Source organism: Sceloporus occidentalis, unplaced genomic scaffold, assembly GCF_023333645.1.
Source record: "Sceloporus occidentalis isolate IW3139 unplaced genomic scaffold, rSceOcc1.0.p SCAF_2, whole genome shotgun sequence".
Classification (NCBI taxonomy): domain Eukaryota; kingdom Metazoa; phylum Chordata; class Lepidosauria; order Squamata; family Phrynosomatidae; genus Sceloporus; species Sceloporus occidentalis.
Window position 1 is genome coordinate 120203446 of NW_028316982.1, and position 20770 is coordinate 120224215.

General features: G+C 37.5%; 1 protein-coding gene across 1 annotated transcript in view; it reads right to left on the reverse strand.

Annotated features, from left to right (window-relative positions):
• LRMDA (leucine rich melanocyte differentiation associated) overlaps positions 1 to 20770 on the reverse strand; it is a 929993-nt gene that overhangs the window by 392738 nt on the left and 516485 nt on the right. Inside the window, exon 5 of the mRNA XM_089507925.1 lies at positions 14415 to 14541. Coding sequence (XP_089364051.1) covers positions 14415 to 14541 — 127 coding nt within the window. The remainder of the gene's footprint in view (positions 1 to 14414; positions 14542 to 20770) is intronic.

The window sequence follows — 20770 nt, forward strand, 5'->3', positions numbered from 1 at the left end:
GAGCATGGTATTTACTTACTTTCTTCTTTTAGCTGATTTTATGCAAACAGAATTCCTATTTCTACTTTCCAGGCTGAAACTCTCATTGTATGTTTTTTTATATAAGAAGATGACTTGCATCCATTAATTTTCAGACTATGTACTAGAAATGCAAAAGTAGTTGTAATTCATTTTTTCAAAAGGCCTATAACAATCTCTCCAAGAGAAGGAAGAACTATAGGTTGCAAATCCTGCCAAACTCACAAAAAGTTGTAATTCTGCACATTAAAGAAACAAATAAACTTATATTCAATCATGATATTTTCACATATGGAGGTGATGATATGTGTGAGTGAACGTACTTTTATATACCTTTATAATCAGCCTCTACCCAGAGATGGCTGACAGCAGGGCAGTGACACTCTTGAATATACCCCCATCTTTAAAGATGGCATCCAATGTCTTAAACCCTTTCTGAAAACTGGTCATTGAGCCTATTAAAGAAATAACTAAATAACATGCCTCCTTGACTACTTGAAGATAGTTAAAAACATCACCAACCAACAGGATTCTGGCCTAATCCCAAACTTGATACAAACAATGGAATAGGGGTACTGTGGGAATGTAGAGAAGCACAATAAAGTTAGTTTGTCCCACCTCTAGTAGTGGCACTTCATGACAAAAATCTCAGAATCACAGAGCTGGAAATAACCCCTAGCACAATTTTGATCTGTTCGCTGCCAGTGCAGAAATTCAATGCTAAAGGATCCAACCTCTATTTATAAAGCTCCTAAGCAGAGTCCATCAGCTGCAGAGGCTGGTATCTCCACCAAGCTGCTTTCCACTGTTCACAACAAGAGCATGGAGGGCTTCCAGGTGCAATTATATGTCTCTGGCCACTGGCTGAATGCTAATGTACATCTTAACCTTTTACAGTCACTCTTCAGCATGGAGGGAAGAAGGAACAGTTTCCACCCCCCAGTATAAAGTTATCCATCCTTCTCAGAGATAAGGAGCAGCCAGAATGATCTTGGGCACGTTCCTGCCACCAAGAGGAGAAGACCTGGCCCCACCAACTATTTTTTGTGTGTAAGGGTTTAGACCTCATGGAAGGAGGTACTCAACATCTCTTTCAATAAGGTCTGGAAAAGTACATTTCTCCAGTCATTCCTGTGTATGTTACAAATAGAATGTCAGTCTATATATTCATATCTACTTTTTTTAAGGTCCCAGAAAACTATGTGTTGACATGGCTTTATGAAGTGGATAAAGTTTAGAAACCAGTACCAATTAACTTGTGTATCCCTAAACAAAGACATAAATCTTACTCTGCAGCATTTCAATACTTCTTAGCATCTGGAACCAAATCAGAACACAAGGTGAATTTGGCAACAGTGATCCATGTCTTAATTTCTCCTGGACTAGACTACCGTAATGCACTCTATGGATGGCTCTCTGAAGAAAACAGAAACAATAGTTAGCTGAAAATGCATCAGCATGTGTTTGGCATGCACATCTGAGACTGGTCGTGAACCAACTTCAGTACATTCCAATTTATTTCCAAACTCAGTTCAAGGAATTAATGTCTACACTGCACCAAATGGCTTGGGGCCATGATATCTGAAATATAATCTCATCTTGTATGAACTTGCCTCACATCTAAGATCCCGAACAGAGGCCTTGCTGTGTGTCTCACAAACTCAAGAGGCCAGGTTGGTGAGTACATGAGATAAGTCTGTTGATACAGCAGTACCTTCATTGTGACTCCCACCCACAGAATCAAAGTGGCTCTGTCCTTCATTAGCTTCGGTAAGTAACCAGAATTGTATTATCCATATGGTTTTTAGTTTTTAAAATAGAAAAATCATTATTCTCTTTCTAAAATCTATTTTAATGAACATTGTTTTGGAGCCTTGGTAGGCAGATTTTTTAAAAATACATAAACCAGTATACAAATATCCTATCCTAAATCTCCACACATACAGATTATGATCCAAGTCAATTTTGTTTTAATATATTTTTCATCAAAATTTTACAAAATTTGCAAATTCAAATATGAGGAGAAAGTGAAACATATTTTGCCACTATAGCAATTCTCAAGGCTGGAATCTGCAACAGAATTTGTCTATCTGGAGTTTCACCAAAGAAAAATATCCCACATTTATCTGCTGTGTCAACTACCAACAAATTCAATCATATTGCTATTTTCCTAGGGACCAGAAAAATCAAATCATCTCTTTTTGCTTCCTTGTCACTGTTTCACATAACAAGTGGCCAATTTCAAAATAATAATGCATGTATCGGAATGCCAGAAAAAATTGAAATGAATAAAATCAACAATTAAACAAAAAAATACATTAATTATTTTGTTTTATCTAGAAATGCACCAAGAATTTTCTCCCTCACCATTTTTGTATGTGTATTGGGGGTTTAAAAAAAACCTCACTTTTTTTAGCATTGCGCAAAAAGATCTCCAAAGAATTTGGGGAGGGGAAAGATATCTCTGCCCCAAAAGAGGTGCCTATTTCTTTCATAGGATGTAAGAAGGGGGTTGGATTGCAAACAGATGGGAAGATTCCCCTTTTGCAACAGTAGCAGTGATCTCATCTCTGCCTTTAAAATGTTTTGTTGCTGGAGATTGCTGTCTGCACAGTGGCAACAGCACCAATCATGGAAGGGAGTCATGGCTTTTATCTTTTTACAGCTACTATTTCATGCTCCTCTCTGCTCTGGAGTGGTAATAATCTGGGTCATTATCTGGGGAAAATAGAAGATAGTAAGATTGCCACAGTGAAGGGTTAAGGTCACCATTGTGGATGATGCCAGAGGTGATCAGCACTTTAAAATGCAACAGGAGAGGTTACCACCATGGATAACAATCAGTTGCCTCAAACCTGTTTGAGATTTTCAGTTTGCCCAAAATTACGTGGGAGGGGGGAAATGTCAACCACAATTAGGATGGTAAAGTGAGGTGGGAGTAGTCACTGCAGTGCTACTTTTTTTCTGAAAATGTGCATTGGCACAAAAACAACATACCTTTAAAATGGATTTAAGCTTGGATAAATTAATCTATTAATTGCTGAAAGGTGGCCATCTCTTAATATCTTCCAGTAGACATGTAAATAGCATTCTGCAATACTCTAACAGCCTTAAGTGGAAGAATCCTTAGGTTATTTGAAAAGGATAAGAACAGAGAGGCAAGGTTAAATAGTCACATACATTTTGGGATGTTGCCACAGTTTTCAGATTAAACACCTATGACTCTGACATACAATATGAATAGGGTAGGTATTCGCTACAAGCTACAACTGGTGCCAACCATGATTCTATACTTCACAGCCAAAAATAAGGAAACTGAGTGTTTGCCTGTTTTAGAAAAGAAAGATTCAGGATGGGAGGGAGGGAAGAAAAGAGAAAGAGTGGGACTGCTGCCACACTGCAGAATTAATGCAGTTTGATAGCACTTTAACTTCCTAGTTCCATTCCTTGGGATACTGGCCTCTGTAGTTTGTTGTGGCAAAAGAGCTCTCTGAGAGAGAAGGCTAAAAATCTCACAAAATTAGAAACCCCAGAATTCCATAGCATTGAGCCATGGCAACTAAAGTGATATCAAACTACATTAATTCTTCAGTATAGATGCAGCCAAAGAGAAACTATTTACACCCAGCAGGAAGAAACATATTTGTTTAAAACTTCAGTATATCTGTCAACAGTTTTCTTTGGCTACAAGGAGCAAGCGCCTACTGCCAGATTAAATGCAAGAGACTGGTTTGGGAAAGACATTGATTTATTTCTTCACAAGCCCCATCATTTATAAAATCCTATGCATGCTTACCTGACAGTAATACCTTTGAATTCAGTGAAGCATACTTCTGTGAGAAAATGCATATGATTGTGCTGCTGATTTCTTAACCCAAATCCTGCCACTGAAAACAGACTTCAGACCAAACTAACTTGTGTTGAGCACTAGACAAAACAGGCTGAAACATGATTTAATTTGTCATTTAATTATTAATTCTACTTTGCAAAACAGAAGCATATGGTGTCTTTAAAAATAAACAGAAAAATAGAAACTGCCAGAATATTTCCAGTTTCTATATTGGATTGTGAAAACTGGACAATGAAGAAAGAGGACAGGAAGAGAATGAACCCATTAGAAATGTGGTGCTGGAGGACAGTTCTGCTGATATCCCAGACTGCCAAAGGGGCATATAAATAGGTCCCAGAAGCCAGAATGGACACTAGAAGCCAAATAACTAAACTGAAGCTGTATTAATGTGAAGTCGAAGGCTTTCATGGCTGGCATCCATAGCTTTTTGTGGGTTTTTCGGGCTATGTGGCCAGGTTCTAGAAGAGTTGTATTACTTTTGACATATTATGAGGAAACATAGTTCACTGGGAAAAGACCGTAATGCTGAATGAAGTGAAAGGCAGTAGGAAAAAAGAAAGTATACTACAAATAGTTCAAGCTACAGGCCTGAGTATGCAAGATCTGAATAGGGCTGCTGATAACTGGGGCCTATGGAAGTCCATCACCCATAGGATCACCATAAGTAAAAGGTAACTTGACAAGAGATATCTGCAACAAACTCCATATTTCTGTGAAATCAATGTTGATTATTGAGTTAAGGTGAAATCTTATTTTTGAAAAAGCAGATTGGTTGGGTGAATGTAATATTAAGGGAAATGCTCAAAACATGTCATTGCCATTGGCTAGCAGAACATCTGTTTCTGTCTTGTTTTAGTTTTTGTTTTGTGCTGTCGGTTAAAACCCAGATTGAAAACTTCATTTCTGTAGTCAGGGAAGAAGTTTTCTTTTCTTTTTAATCATTAGTTAAAAGGTTAGAGAGGACAAAGAGACTCGGGAAGCAAGACGCTTCTTGACATTTGTCTGTGTAAAAGACAAGACAGAGAAAATTAGAGTGGGTTAAAACACAATAAATACCTTTGGGGGGGGAAACAGAACTACCAGATGTAAGCCGCTTTTAATGTTCTATTACAGAAAAGCGGGGTACAAATAAAAGTTTTATTATTATTATCATTATTATCATTATTTTATTATTATTTATTAGAGTCTGTGTGGAAGAGAAATATGAAAAAATTAGCAGTCCACCCGGTATGAATCTGGATGCCACCCACTGCTTTCAACATTTGTAGTATTTTTTATGGTATGAGACACCATGTAAAGGTCCAAGCCTTCAAACATGAAACAGAAATTTCTAAACCAGAGGGGTGTGTGTGACCCTCCAGATGTTGCTGGGCCACAGCTTCCAGCTTTTCTCACTACTGGCTATGTTGGCTAAGGGTCATGGAAAGAGCAGTCTGACAATATCTCAAGGGCCTTAATTTGTGCACCTCTTATCAACAAGTTTTTCACATGAGCCCCAGTTCTCATCGCTATTGTGTTAATGAAAGGAAATGCTTACATACTGGTTTGGAAACAGTTCTTATCGCATGTCTTCAGTTGCAGAACTGCAGCTGTAGTGGCCATTGACAATCCAGGACTCTTTCCCCCAGATTGCTCCTTAACTGCATCTCCCTGCCCTACTGCTCTACCCAGCAAACCTTTCAGAATTTATTTTAAATCCCTCTTCTTCTTTTTTGCACAATTCAGCTATTACGGCAATGCAATGCAGAGGTTTGATCACACATTCCTTGGACCGAACCCCAAAGGGCATGTAATCAGAGGAACATAGAATCACAGAATCATAGAGTTGGAAGAGATCACAAGGGCCATCCAGTCCAATGCCTTGTCATGCAGGAAATCTCAATGACAGCATCCCCGACAGATGGCCATCCAACCTCTGTTTAAAGACCTCCAAAAAAAGGAGGCTCCACCACACTATGAGGGATCCCTGTGATTCTTGATCTAATGACACAGAAGATTTCAAACTCTCTACTGCATTATCACACTCAGACAAAAAGAGGAAACAGTTAGTTGATAAATTACCCTAGTAAAACAAAAACCTCTTGAAACCATGAGACCACACCAACTGACCATCTTTTATAACATCATCTAGGTCAGGTGGCCTCTTATTTATTGGCAACATGGAAGACAATGGCTGGAAAGACAGAAAATCCAGGAAGAATGCCAACTGCTTTCCCCCTTTCATATGCCAGTTTTGCTTTAAGTGTTCCTGATAGCTCATTTAAGTGGTACAGATAAAAGCCAGAAGGCTCGCATTCAGGAGTCAGACTTTCAAGATGTATATCAATAATAGAGGACATAAAGGGCTGGAAAAATGTATATATTTATTTTAGTATAAAATACCTGTATATTAAATTTCCTTTTAATGTTCTTGAGACCACAAATGGATTTGTTGCTTACAAAAAGGATCCTTCTGTTTAACACATTTTTATTGCAGTGCTCCAAATGAATCAAACATAGTTAAATATAATAAAACAAAAGGGATTCTGAGTGACATTCCCTTTTCTAATTCCTCCCTCTCCTCCTTTTGTGGCCTGTTCCTTGAAAATAAAAGGAGGGGATAAAAATGGTGGTTATGGTTTTTACACCTTCTGGTCTTGCTTACAAAAGATTTGTGCTGGAATATTTAAATTGTTAAAAACAATATGTAGGATTCTTTGGCTTCTGGTATATGGCACCTGTCAGCAAAACTATTAAATACACTAGCAGAAACTTTATTATTATTATTATTATTATTATTATTATTATTATTATTATTATTATTTGTATCCTTATATATAGATTGCAACATAATGTACAATTGTATGTTTTTCTATATTATTTACAGTTCCTACAACAAAACAAGGAGAAAATAAATAAACTTTCTACTTCTCATGTATTATTGCTAAATCATTCTTCTTTTTTCTTGGATATTATATTTTCTACTTCCATTGGTAACACTTGGATTGTACGGTTGTTTCTCGCTAATTTCTTCCTTTTGCATTTTCTGATGTTTACTCGATTAACTTCAGTATTGCTACAGCTTCTTTAATTTCTCTAAGCCTATTACCCTTATGCCATCAGTATGATTTTTACTCTATTCCCATCTTTTCTTGGAATATTTAGTTGGAAGACTATTTAGTGATGGAAATACAATAGCTTGGATGATTCAGACTTGAATGCTCAGTTGTATATCTTTGCTCTTTAGAATCTTGTCTAGTTCTTTCATCACTGCCCTTCCCATTCCTAGTCTTCTGATTTCTTAACTGCAGTATCCATCCTGATCAGTGTTTAATCCAAGGTATGAGAAATCCTTAACTATTTCAATTTCAACATTGTCTAGGTTGAATTTATGTAGGTCCTCTTTGGTCATTATTTTTGTTCTCTTTTTGTTTGGCATTATATTCCACCACATTCATTTCTGTTAAACCTTTGCTCATTTGACTCCAGCATTCTCAATCTCAGAAAAACCATTTCCTTTTTCAAAATATGGATCCTTTTCCTTATTGTCCATCTTGAAATACACTTTTCTCTAATGCTCTTGACATAATATAGCCTAGACAGATCTCTTTCCAGTCTATAATAAAGTCTGCATATGGAGCAGAATAAGCTGGGACAACTGACTTGGTACAATTTCCCTTCAAATTAGCACATCATGGAAAATTATTATTGTTATTATTATTATTATTAACACTTACTTATAGAGCACTGTAAAATTTATTTATAATAATAATAATAACTTTATTACGGCCATTTGGCCAGCACAAAATTTATTTATAGAGCACTGTAAAGTAAAGAGGTCACAACAGATTATAAAACATGGCACTATATGATATTAAAATAATAAAATCATTCATATTTTTTTAAAAAAAAATCTAAGTAGAAAGATTTGGGAAATGTAATGAAAGTCAATTTATTAGCAAGGGGGAAAGTTTTTTTTAATGCATTGAATATTGGTCTTTTCTGAAAATATATAAAATAAAATATACACTCAACATATTTGATTCTTAAATGTTGACAGATATGATGAAACAATACCATAGTAAATTCTCCACAGCCTACACCACAGCCATAAATTCTCACACTGAATAGAGTATTTCTATATTGTCCAAGGTCCACTCAATTGTTCACTATAAACATTAAAAAAATACATGAAGATGAACATTCCTTCTCTCTTCTATCTCCAATTCCACGTCCAACCACCCCCCTGCTGAACATTCAAGTCCTTCCGGTAGTACTGTACAAGCTTTGAACAGAATAAGGGCACAGCTCTAAATAATTATGTCAAAGAAATGACAACTGTGCTCTTTGCAGGAGTAGAGATGAATAATTACAAGGCTGGGACATAATTAAGCAATTTTGGCTGTCGTATTCTTGAGCTGTCATTTTGATGTGAAGAGCTGTCAGGCCCAGCAACATGCTTTGCACTGGACAGGCATCTTCCACTTTGATCTACACTTATGCCAGCAAAATGAGGTCATGGTTTGGTCATTAAATGAAGCTTCCTTGTCTGGCAGAATGCCCCTTGCCCAGCCAGGCTTACAAGATTTTCATTTTCCAGAAAGAAAGAAAAAAAAGATCACGCATGAGACTACGTTCAATATTTTGACATCTCTAAATATAAACATCACTGGGTAATGAAGTTCAGCTTACTTTACATGGTGAGACAGAACAGAGCGCTGCAAAGTTAAGCTGTTTTCTAATGAATGACTGTATCTTCCCTGTAACGACAGTCCCATCACAAACAGACTTTAAGCAACAAAAGATGAAATGAAGCAAAGCAGAAGAAAGCAGCTTTCTGTTAAGAAAAATAAAAACTAAAGGAAGGCAGAGGGTTAGAAAAAATTAAATATTTATGATCTCATGAAGACTGGTGATTGCTAGATACTTTTGCATTTGAGTAAACACAAAGCTAGTTTGATGCACATATCCTGCCTTGAGCCTCATTTCATGTGTTGTTTTCAGAAGGTTAACTTGCTTTCTAAAGATTTTTATGTCAAACATGAGATGAAAGCAATTCTGATGTAACTTCCTCCACCCCACCATATTGTCATCTATTGGTTGCTTCTGCTGAATAGGCTATTTACTTTCATTTTATCACTATTAGGGTGGGGCAGGAACCATTATTTTAGATTTCATTCTTTAAAACTGTTTAAATGCAATAGTATATTTCAAAGGAAATAATTCTATGTCACATCAGTTAGTTTTCCCAATAACATTATTGTCACTATTTATTTGTAATTTGCATCACGTCGGCTGGCATGAGTATATGCAAATATACACAGAGAGTTCAATGGGAAACACATATCAATGCCAGCCATTTTGCACCCTCACATGACGGCTCAGAGAACATGCACATGTTAAAAGCACATAGGGGATTTTGTGTATGGCCCAGTTAACATTATTAGAAATATTAATCATTAACAATGGCCGTAAGGTGCGGAGGAAAAATGAAAACAAGGCCTGTATTTTCTACATAGGGGCTAATCATATTGCCTGAACAATCTAAGAAAGTGGCACAGCGGTTCTACATAGTAACCAAGCAGGGGAGAGAAAAGGTAAGTAATTCTTTTTTCCTGCTAATCATTGCCCCTTATGGAGTGGACAAAGTATAGAAACTACTGATACAGTTACAGCAGACCCTTGGTATCTGCAGGTATCCCCAATGGTGGCGTGTCCGCACAGCCATGCCACCATTAGGAACAACCTTGCTTGTCCCTAATGGTGGTGCATGCACATGGCAGAACTGCTATTAGGGTTGATGGGACTTCAGGTGAAGTCCTGTTGTCAATAATGTCAGCGCGGCAACATGCATGCACCGCCACAGGGACAATAGGGGCTATCACTAGTGGCAGTGTGGCTGCATGCACGTGCCACCACTGGGGACAATGGGAGCTGTCCCTAATGGTGGCACAGCTACATGCACGTGCCACCACTGGGTACAACATGGGCTTGCCATCTGCAGATGCTTAAATCCACAGATGTCAAGTCTGCAGATAGTGAAGCCCCACTGTACATACTTTCTCCAGATCTACAAATTAAGGCAGGCAGTGTTTAAGCACATTTGGGAATCATCTCACATAAACTGCAGTGTACAAAGAATCATAACATGCAAATACACTTAAGAAAACAATTTCATCATTACTAAACACACACATGGTAGACTTAAGCTATAGTTATCAACTTTATCTGCTAAAATGTACTATACAGGCCCTATTTTGATATTATAACTCTCACTCTACATTAATTCTATATCACATATGACTGAATATTCTACCATTTAAAAAACAAACAAATGCCACATACAGAAAACATAGTGTGCTGTAGAGAGGTCAGCATAAACCTCCCCCCTTCATAAACCTAATTTTCTTGTTGTTGTTGTTATTGTTGTTGTTGTTGCTGCTGCTGCTGTGTACCCTCAAGTTGTTTCCAACTTACAGCAGCCCTAAAGCAAACCTATCATGGGCCTTCGTTGACAAGATTTGTCAAAGGGGGTTTGTCACTGACATCCTCAGAGGCTGAGAGAGTGTGACTTGTCCAATGTTTACATGGCTAAGCCATGTATTCAGAGTCATAGTCCAATGCTAAGATCTCTACACCACACTTCTACATATATGTTACTTTGTGAGACAGAGAGAACTTCAGTCATGTAAGTATTATCAGATGATACATGCTCAACACAGGTTTACAATTAATTAAATGAACCATATGGTAAAGATATGGTTTTAGTAGAGCCAGAATGGTGTAGTGGTTAAAGGGCTGGAGTCGGACACTGAGACTAGGATTTGAATTTCTTTTGAGCCATGCAAACCCATAGGATAAGACTCTCAGCCATAAGGAAGATAAGAATAAACACTCTTTGAACAGATCCTACCAAGAAACTCCCATGATAGGGTTGCCTAGGAGTGCTGTAAGTCAGAAATGACTTGGGGCATGTGTACATTGACCACTTTATCTGAGGCCAGTCTGGAGCATTATACCTCACTGGCCCCAGACCAACCATGATGGTAACCACACATACTAGGCCAAATCCAGTGTGATGCCACATCATCATGAACACAGGCCAGTCAGGCTGACACCACATTGATCCTGCTGGCCTGTCCACCATCAATGCAGCCTCACCACTCAAGTGGCTCCCCGTGAGAGCCTGGCTGGAGCTGTCACTTCTGCTGAAGTCAGAATTGGATGTGCCACCATGTGCTCAGCAAAGAGGGGGCTTTTCTCTGACATTGCTTAGTTCAGAGAAATATTGGGTTATGGAACAAAAATATGGTATCTCTGCAGAAGCAGGCATATGTCACGAGGACTGCCAGCACAGGCTTCAGCATGAGTATACCCTTTTCTGCCAGTATAGAGAAGTATTTGAAGGCACACAACGACAATATTAAAAAGCAAACAATTTTTACATTATCCAATTAGTTCTTTACTTAGAGTCCTATTGCCATGGATTTATGCAAAACGCCTTTTATTTTTTAAAGAAGGTCCTTGGGGGATTCCAAAAATTTAGCTCACAAGTTGTAAGAGCACTCTGGAAAGAGGCTTTTCTTTGCAACTGGAGGGTCTTCTTGTGTTCTTCCTGGATTGACTGGGGAAATTAATATTCTACTATTTTGTCCTCACAGATTAAGATGAATAATTTTCAGTTCATTTCTTGCAGCAGAAGAATGAATGGATTTCCATATCCCAACTGTTTCTAGAAATTATTTGGCACAGAAATACACGGTGTATATGTGTATGTATGTTACAATTGGGGTGGGGGGTGGGATGGGTTTCACAAATGGTTTCCAGGTAGTCATGGGTGGGCGTTGTTGTGTTTTTTATGTGTGAAAGATTGCCTAACAAGGCCATGTGGCTATTGTGTCCAAGATCACTGGGGATTTTTTGCATAGAAAGCAGCAATTGCGAACGAAAAACACATGTGGTCATCTTAAAAATGTGTTTTTGACACAAAACCCTATAACTGTTGTACAAACGAATAGTGTATTTCCAAGAATTTGAAATGTGAAAGTCCCAAGCAAAAACTACACAAAATTCACACCACTTTATTATTCTTTTTGATTAAGCTGTCCAATTTTCTAAGGACTGATTTTTCATCCAGGGAATTAGTAACTTTGAATATTCTTTCCATTCTTATAGGATGCAACATATATGTTATTTATTCATCCCAGGACAATGAATTTTGAGACTTTTAAACTCTGGGATATTTTCTGAGGTCCTTATGGTAATCAATAAACTAAACAAAAACAAAGCAAGAGGATAATGCAATGAGAAGGAAAGGGGAAAGCAAGAAGTGATTTTGATGGCAAGCAGCAGAGAAATGGGCATTTCCAGAACCATGGAGCTCCAATGTATCAAAAAGGACACAGGAGGGGAGTGAGGAGTAAATTAATGGATGGCAGTTTTCACCTTTACTCTGATAACTAATATAAATCTAAATGTCAATGTAAAATTAACTTCATTAAGGCACATCCTTTCACCAGAAGTGAAACAGAGTTAGATTATGTAATATATTAACAATTAGCTCAATATGTTAACTTTTACACACTAACTTTTCCGTCTTCATTCACATCAAACATACAAGTTCTATGCAGCCATGTCTACAACAAATGCTTGTACAATTTAAAATCTCACTGTATAAATACTTCACACAGTATGCACAAGCCTTTGAACATACAGATTTTGTGCACCAAATTCATTGTAATACCTTCAAGCCTGCTCCACAGTTCCTTGGGATAAACCAATATATAGGTAACATATAATAAAGTATAATGACAATAATTCCATTGCACCCCAAGAGGCATTTGCTCATGGCATCCAAACTGTTTACAAAAGGGGATATATTATGCTAGGTAAGACCTAGCAATTCTGTAGCAAACAATTTTAGAAAGGTATATCAGAATATTAAATTTGTACCTAGTGCTAAAAGGATTGGGGAAATAAGTATATGTTTCAGTGTAAGACTTAAGAGATAACTAATTCAAAAATTATATAGTTTGGAAATGGAACTGAATTACAATAAATAAAGTACTAAGAAGAGACACTATCTTTTTAAAATGAAAAGAAACCTTGCCTAAAACAATGGGTTATTTAAAGGGAATAACTAAGACACTAGCCCACTTCTTCATCCAATGATTAGGCAAAGTTGGATGCCTGTTTGTAAGAATATTAAGTGTCAGTAGTGTTAGAGTAAAATTCTGAAATATGATATTTATATAAAGTGTAGTTTGAAATGATTACAGAAAGAAGACAGTATAAACATAACATCATTACATGTTCAACTGTTGCATTTTACAAGATTTAGCAAAGGAAGAAGCCTTTTATAAGGGCTTCAAAGCAAATGATTTCATTTATTACAGACTGCATTGTAAGAGTTGAAATAGCTAAAGGCACTAGTAAACAATGTGTCAAACCAATCCCCAAATAAGAACTGTTAAAACTTTAATAGTTATGAAATGACTAGCTCTGAATTAATTTGCTCTCTGCTGCAAATATGCAGCTGATAACAAATCCATCTACCTACATTTATATGACCTCAGTTACAGTTTACTTCTATAACTGTTATTCTGCTCTTAAGGTTGATTGGAAATCTGAAATAAATTATTAACCACATATATTACAAAACAAACGAGCATGTAGAAGTTGCTCAATGAAACACATGAACTGAATTTTAGATAGCTAGCAATTCCAAGATATGTTTGGACTTCTGCAAAAATACTGATCCCTTTAGAATAGTATTGTACTACACTCGTAACTGTTGTTACGTTTTTTCTGAATATGTAACCAAACAGCGCAGTATGGGGGAAATGATACCAGAAAGCTAAAATTTCCATTTGAGAGATTCTCCCTCCATTATCTAGGCCAGTACAATATAATCAGCTTGGCACAAACAAAAGGTATATTTGCTCAAAATCTTCTGCAGAAACACCACTGAAACTCTTGCTCACATTGCACTGCATCCAGTGGTGCCTCACCTGAGCAGAAAAGCACTTCCACTGGTACAGGTTCCCTTCATAGGAATTTCACCAGCTTCCCCCTCCTGCTGTCACCCAACAACTCGTCTTACAACTTTCTGGCAGTTTGTCCAACTTTCACTAACGGAGGGGAAAGTGCAAGAGATTGTAGTGTGGAGGGACGGCAGGAAAGCCTTACTTTACAAGCAAAATCCCACTCCTCCCTTCTTGTGCACAAAATCATAATTGGTGTACAGAATAAATATCACTATGCATATTTTATAAAAATTGCCTTTTCCTGTAACACATAACAAATGTCTGCTGATACAGATCAATACCTTATGATTAACCAGAACATGTCCAAGGGTGCAGTGATAATGCTTTAAAGAGCAAATTGTGATTTCTGTACACTCAGGTAATGCTAACACATTTGTTTATCATCTAATACCAATTGTCTGGACTCAACAGAACAAGGATCCATTTTCTCTTCTAACTGGGTTCAATAACAAGACTAGAACTGCAGTCCCAAGACTCTAGACCTTCAAAAATAATCATACAGCTTGCATAAGGTTCCTTACCTTAGTATCCATGGGCTTCACTACCTTCATAAAGGCACCCCTCAAAATGGCTTCCTCACGTTCACTTCTGCTTACTTTCCGAGAATCCAGGAATTTCAGGTTGGCTAATTTGTGCAGAACAAAATACCTGATTTTTCAAAAATGGAAAAACTTTAGGTTAGGATGTTCATTGACCTAGGTACAACATTTTCAATGGCTATGGCTTTTCCAAAAAGCTTATAACAGCAAGCACTTTTATTTCACAAAATCATCCATTCAATTTAATACAACAACAACAGCAACTGCCAGTGTTCTATATCTGTTACTTAGTTGAGTATACCTTATTATATAACCACTCCTTGGTGACTCACATACCCAAGGTAACATTTGAGCAGTGTGAAAGCCATAAGCTTCCAATTTGATATTCTAGTTTGGAATAATTAGTTTGGAAGGGTAAACGTTGATAAGAGAGTTCTGAAGACACAACTAGAATGCTGCGTCTAGTTCTGGACATCCATACTCAAGAGCTATGTGAATTCACAGAGGGTGACTTCAAAGTAGAACACTTTTGAGAGAGACAAGGGTACTTCACACATACATAGTGACAAAAGGTAATGCAAGTGCAAAACTTTGAGAAGCTCTCAAGAAACAATAAAAGCATTTTGATAAGCCCAGTAATATTTCTCAATGGAGTTTCATACTTCTCCAGTTATCCTCCAAGTGAGGCACAACCATAACAAAGTTAAAATTCATATCAATACAGAAAAACACAGGCTCATGTCTGAGCACTATACAAGATTCAAAACTTCTTTTTTTTGGGGGGGGGGTTAATCTAACATTTTGGCATGAAAGCTGGAACCTGGCTAGCCAAAAAACCACACACATCGATTTATTCACAAAAAGCTGACAGAGCATGGCACAGCATGGCATGAATCAACGTTTAAAAAAACAGCCCTGGAAGGTGATAATATCAACTCATCTCAAGCACTTTCTATTTACAGCCAGCCACCCAGATATGAAACAGACTTAGTGGAGACGGGGAGAGGAAGCGCCAGATCCTTTCCTGGCAGGAAACAGAAAGGTGATTGATAATATTTCCCACAAATGCCAAGTTTATATAGACCATCATTCTAGTAATGAGCCTGAGACTCATTACTTGGGCATGTGTGTTGGAAAGGCAACCACACATGCCCAAGATTATGAGGGAGGAAATTGTTTAGGTTCAAATATAAAGGACAGCCGCTTTATATGTCCAAACTCAATGGATAAGCTGTTTAGAGAGGTTATGGAATCCCACTTCCTTGGAGTTTGTCAGGAAAAAGCCTCCACTGACTATTTTTTAAGGGTCAAACTGGTTCTTGGGTAGCTTCCAATTTTCTTGGAGATGAGGAGAAACAATGGTTACGATTTTATTTATTTTTTCTTTTAACAACTAGACAAAACAAAAAAAGCCAACCAGCTATACCTGGTAATGTCTGAGGCAGTGGGTTAGTCGGTTCTTAATAAGACAGAATGTGCTCACTGACACATGTTGAAATCTACCCACCTTATGAATGCAAACCCTCAACCACATCATTTTTGTGAAAGATATAGCAGTAAAAAGGAAAGGGCTTCATACAAAGCATTGCATACCCTCAACTAGTCAATTTCGGAAATTCTGAAGCATAGCTGGATGCCTGGGAATACTGAAATATTCTCACCGTCATCTACAACTTCGCCAAGTGTCCTTTCAGTCCCCTGAGAGACTCTGATGGCCCTTATCTTTCAATGGAAGAGCATATTTCCATCTTATATTACTGGCAGAAAAACTTCAAAAGACAAGGGATTATTTTAACCAGAAGGAAACAATATGTCAAGAGTAAAGCTCAGGAGGAGTAAAAACACCCATCCAAGTGAAGGGTGAAAAAAGATTAATATTCAAGTGCAGAAAGCATCACCATTACAAAATCAGCAAATGTTTAATGACGGATTGAAAGATGCCATCAAGGAAGCAGCCACAAAAATGACAACAGATTTAGGTAGTGTTGCTCCATCTCTCTGCCAGCTTTGGACCAAAGCCCTAAATGTCAGTCTCACATAACCTCATCAGAGGAAGTATGCACTTGTAGCAGAACAGTTTTGGCATAAAGGTTTTCTTTGATTTAACCAAAAGGGAACAAACAACTTCCTAAATTTGAGAGAGTTTGTGGGGGAGTGAGGAGATGAACAAAAGCAGTATGGAATGGATTCTATCATTGAAACTTTCCTCAGTCATCTTGGCAGTGCACTGTAGATGTTGTATAGCAAAGGATGTTGAACTACAAAAAGCAATCTGTAGCAGACATTGGAAGCTACCCTGTTGTGAGTGTTGTGAAGCCTTGCAATAATGGAAGAATTCAATAAATGCAATAAAGCCTTACATTTGGAAGAATAGCCAGATTAAATCCCAACTGCACAAACTTCTTTCAGCAGAGCAAGAATTAAATAAGTGCATATGTGCCCACATTCACATTCTTAAGGACTCTTTATATACTGTAGGTCTGCACAGTATGCTGGGAATATGCTTTAATGTTACTACATCAATGCTGAGGCAACCATAATTATGTACTCTCCAATGTGCTCAGGTCCTCAGATAAAAGCCTGTCCCAAGTTCTTCAGTTTTGGGGTGTAATGTGTTAAGGCTGAAGAGCAGGACCTTTTCAGGTGTGATACCCTTCCTCTGAAATATATTTACTATGATTGTTCACTCACTTGTTGCTTTCAGAAAGGGTGGCAAAATTTGTATATGAAACACTGAACAATATAAAATAATTTCACAGTTTATCGAGAGTCCAGTCTAATCGTTGCTGAAAATCTACTATTATATATATTATCCCTCATAAGCAGCCCAACCAAGACTTTGTTTAGAAGTCAATAATGAACTGTTCCACTGGCATATAGCTTAATGCATCAGGAACATCCCCCCCCCCCCAATGTTTACTTTTATGATTTTAAACACCTTTTAAAGATCCTATTGTGGAGCAAAAGAAATCAGACTTGTTCCTTTATCTTCCTGACTGAACATCAATTATATCTATTTATTTATTTCATTTGTATATGGCACCTTTCTCCTCAAAGGGACCCATTATGTGAAGATGGCCATCATACTGCTTCTCAACTGCTCCTTCTGTAAACTAAGGATATTCAAATCTTTTTGATTTATTCCAGCCATTTGTTCAACTTTTTAAAATCAAAATGTTCATCACTTTCTTTTGGACACATTCCAGTTCTTTTCTTTTCTTTTCTTTTTTGCACTGTTTGGATGATGCTGATGATAATTTAAAATTTGTGGCATAAATTCAACTGTAGAAATTTTGTGGATCTTTCTGAATTAGAACAGCACCATGAAGATAGTGGTTTGTTTAAACTACCATTTTTAATTACTATTACCACAATTTCATTATTAATCAGGATAGTAAGCAAAAATCAAATTACAGTCCCCATACTGAAGCTAGTGAGCAACAGAATGGAACAGAGATCATGTAGTCCTCACATCTGTTCTTGGCTTTATAAACCATTGCTTATAAGGCCAGGAATGTTACCTCTGAACCCTCCCAATACATGTGTTATCTCCAAATAGGATGAGATAACAGGATAAAGAAATATACAGCAGCATGAATATTTAACCTAGCCAAGTACAATATCTAGGAATACCTTCACCTATTATCTTGCTTTTTCAGGTATGGGTATGGATATTAAACTATGTCATACATCTCAACTAGAAGATGGAATTCCAGATGGAACATAACCCCCATTTCTATAAAAACATATAGAAAAGGATTCCTAAAACCACAAAATGAACATGTTATAATATAAATTCAAGCCTTGTAAATTTAATCCAGGGTTATTTGTCGCTCCAGATTTCTTTATGGTGATGTATGACTTAGTTACTAGGGTTATCACAGCACTATCCTAAAGTTGCATAGTACATAAAACATTCAAGTTAACAATGCAAGGAGGTTAACTCCCTAAGATAACCTACTATCAGAGGGTTAAACCAGATGATAGGCCTCTGTCAGCTTCCAGGGAGCTATTGATGGTTCAATCAGTTTGTTTTGAAGGTAAAGTACAACAAAAGGGCACTAAACTTATTCAAACTGTCAGCAGACACTATCTGGAATGTTGCATGCAGGTAAGTAATTTGGGGTGTTTTAAGACCATTATCAAATGGCAATGGCTGCAGAAAGAGACAGCTACTAATAACACAGAATGCAGCCATCATAAAACACTTTATGGCAGGCACAGGGATCTATAAACTGCATGACATATTGCACTTGCTTTCAACTTATAAAATTGATAGTTAAAGGAGTACTGCTTAATGAAAAAGGATCCATCTAAATTTCACATTCTATGTATAGAATATTTTATTTTGGCTAAGGGAGTAAGTCCAAATGCAGTTTTAAGCATCACTTTGAACCCCTTTCAGAATTCCTGAAACTGGTGTTACAAGGCGTACCCTTTTCTGCAGATGTGTGAAAGAAGGTCATTATCTGCATTGGTGAGAGAAAGCAATGAGCTCTGGAGAGAAGAAAAACAGATATCCCAGGAAAGTCTTTAAAGGCCCATTTATCTCTGCCTGTCAAACTCTCTTGTAGTCTACAATGTCCTTAGGAAATTGGCTATGCATAGAGTTCAGTCTGTTCAGGAAGTTTCATTTGGCAGTAGGTCAGGGGAAGGAGCTTGGATGGCACTAACAGAGACACACCATTAACATTAACCATCCATTCATTTTAGGGATGTGAAATACTCTTAGTCTCAATTTAGGTGTGTTTCTTTGAATTCAATCTACAGTACATTTTTGTCCCATCCTTTGGTGCTATGAAACTGTAAATTTACCTCATATGGAAATTCAAGCATTTTCCACAACCATTTTTTATATATATAATATATATATTTAAAAATTCTCATTAACTACTGACTTTGCCACACAAGCCCTGTTCCCACAACAGTCGTGGTAGTGAAAATAAGATGGAAAAGCATTGCTTTCATGGCAGCCATTACTGCATCTCTTTTCAATTGCACAGTCGGGGTGGCTGCCCTCATTGCACTCTGTTCCTGACTCTTCCTTAAACCTGCCTTCCTACCTTATGCCCTACCAGGCATGCCTTTAGGGTTTTTAAAATTTACTTTTTCATGTAGCTTCAGAACTCTGCTACCTCAACTTAGAAAGAAAGAAAGAAAGAAAGAAAGAAAGAAAGAAAGAAAGAGCAAAACAGAAAATAAATAAATAAATGTAATCAGGGTGCATGGGAATAGTGATGGGGGATACTGACACGACATAACTGGCAACCATGCGACTGCCCCAGGTATTTTGCATGTTGGGACTTGTGCGCTTGCCAAGTCACTGATAGGTTTCCCCCATCAATGAAAAGGGATGGGTCGGGGACAAAGCAGCTACAGGTCAGAGGCATCATTGTGTGATGACTATGGCCAATGCCATTTCTGTCCTGGTGTACAGTCAGCCCTTCTTATATATGGATTTTTTATACACCGATTCAAGCATCCACAGTTTGAAAATGTTGAAAAAGTATAAATTTCAAATATCAAACCTTGATTTTCCATTTTTTATAAGGGACACCATTTTGTTATACACGGGGGATCTAGGAACCAAACCCCAGCGTATAACAAGGCTCCACTGTAATTGTGGCTTAAAAGGTGTGTGTAGTAATGTACTAAAACATGTTTGTATTTATTTTTCAATGATATCAACTATAACTTTGTATTGAGAAAGGTAGTGGCAAGAAGCAAGTAGGGGACGGGGGAGAAAGACAGATATGATGCTTGAAGAATAATCACCGAGATTCTGCATCTGGGGCATAGCTATAGTCAGCCACCCCAAGCAATGCAGTTTTGTTTCACTTCCATTTTGTTTCACTTGAGGATGATATAGCTAGCCCCTGCTCACCAGTCAGTGATGGTGCAACAAAGAATTGTGACAGGACACTACCGAGATCATTGCACCATCACTGCTGGTCAAAGGAGGCTGCATTCAACATCTTTCAGCGCCTTACTCACCAGCACCACACATCTCTTGTTTCAGTGATGGAGTTGGTACAGATGGCTGGATTTTAAGGTGAGTTTCAGGTGTATATACAATCATGGCAATGGCACGATGCTTGTAAATGTGAATAGGAAATAGTCTTAAGTCCAACTCTGCTGACAAAATGGCTTCATCAGATACAGCCATCAGTGGAACAGTAATAAGAAGAGATTTTCAATTATTCTTTTTACCTCTGTACAGGTAAAGGTTGCCCTTGACATGAATATCTACTTCAATCGATCTTGGATGAAACGGAATATCTAGACCCATTTCAAACCGGTTTTCGGGCAGGCTATGGGGTTGAGACTGCCATGGTTGC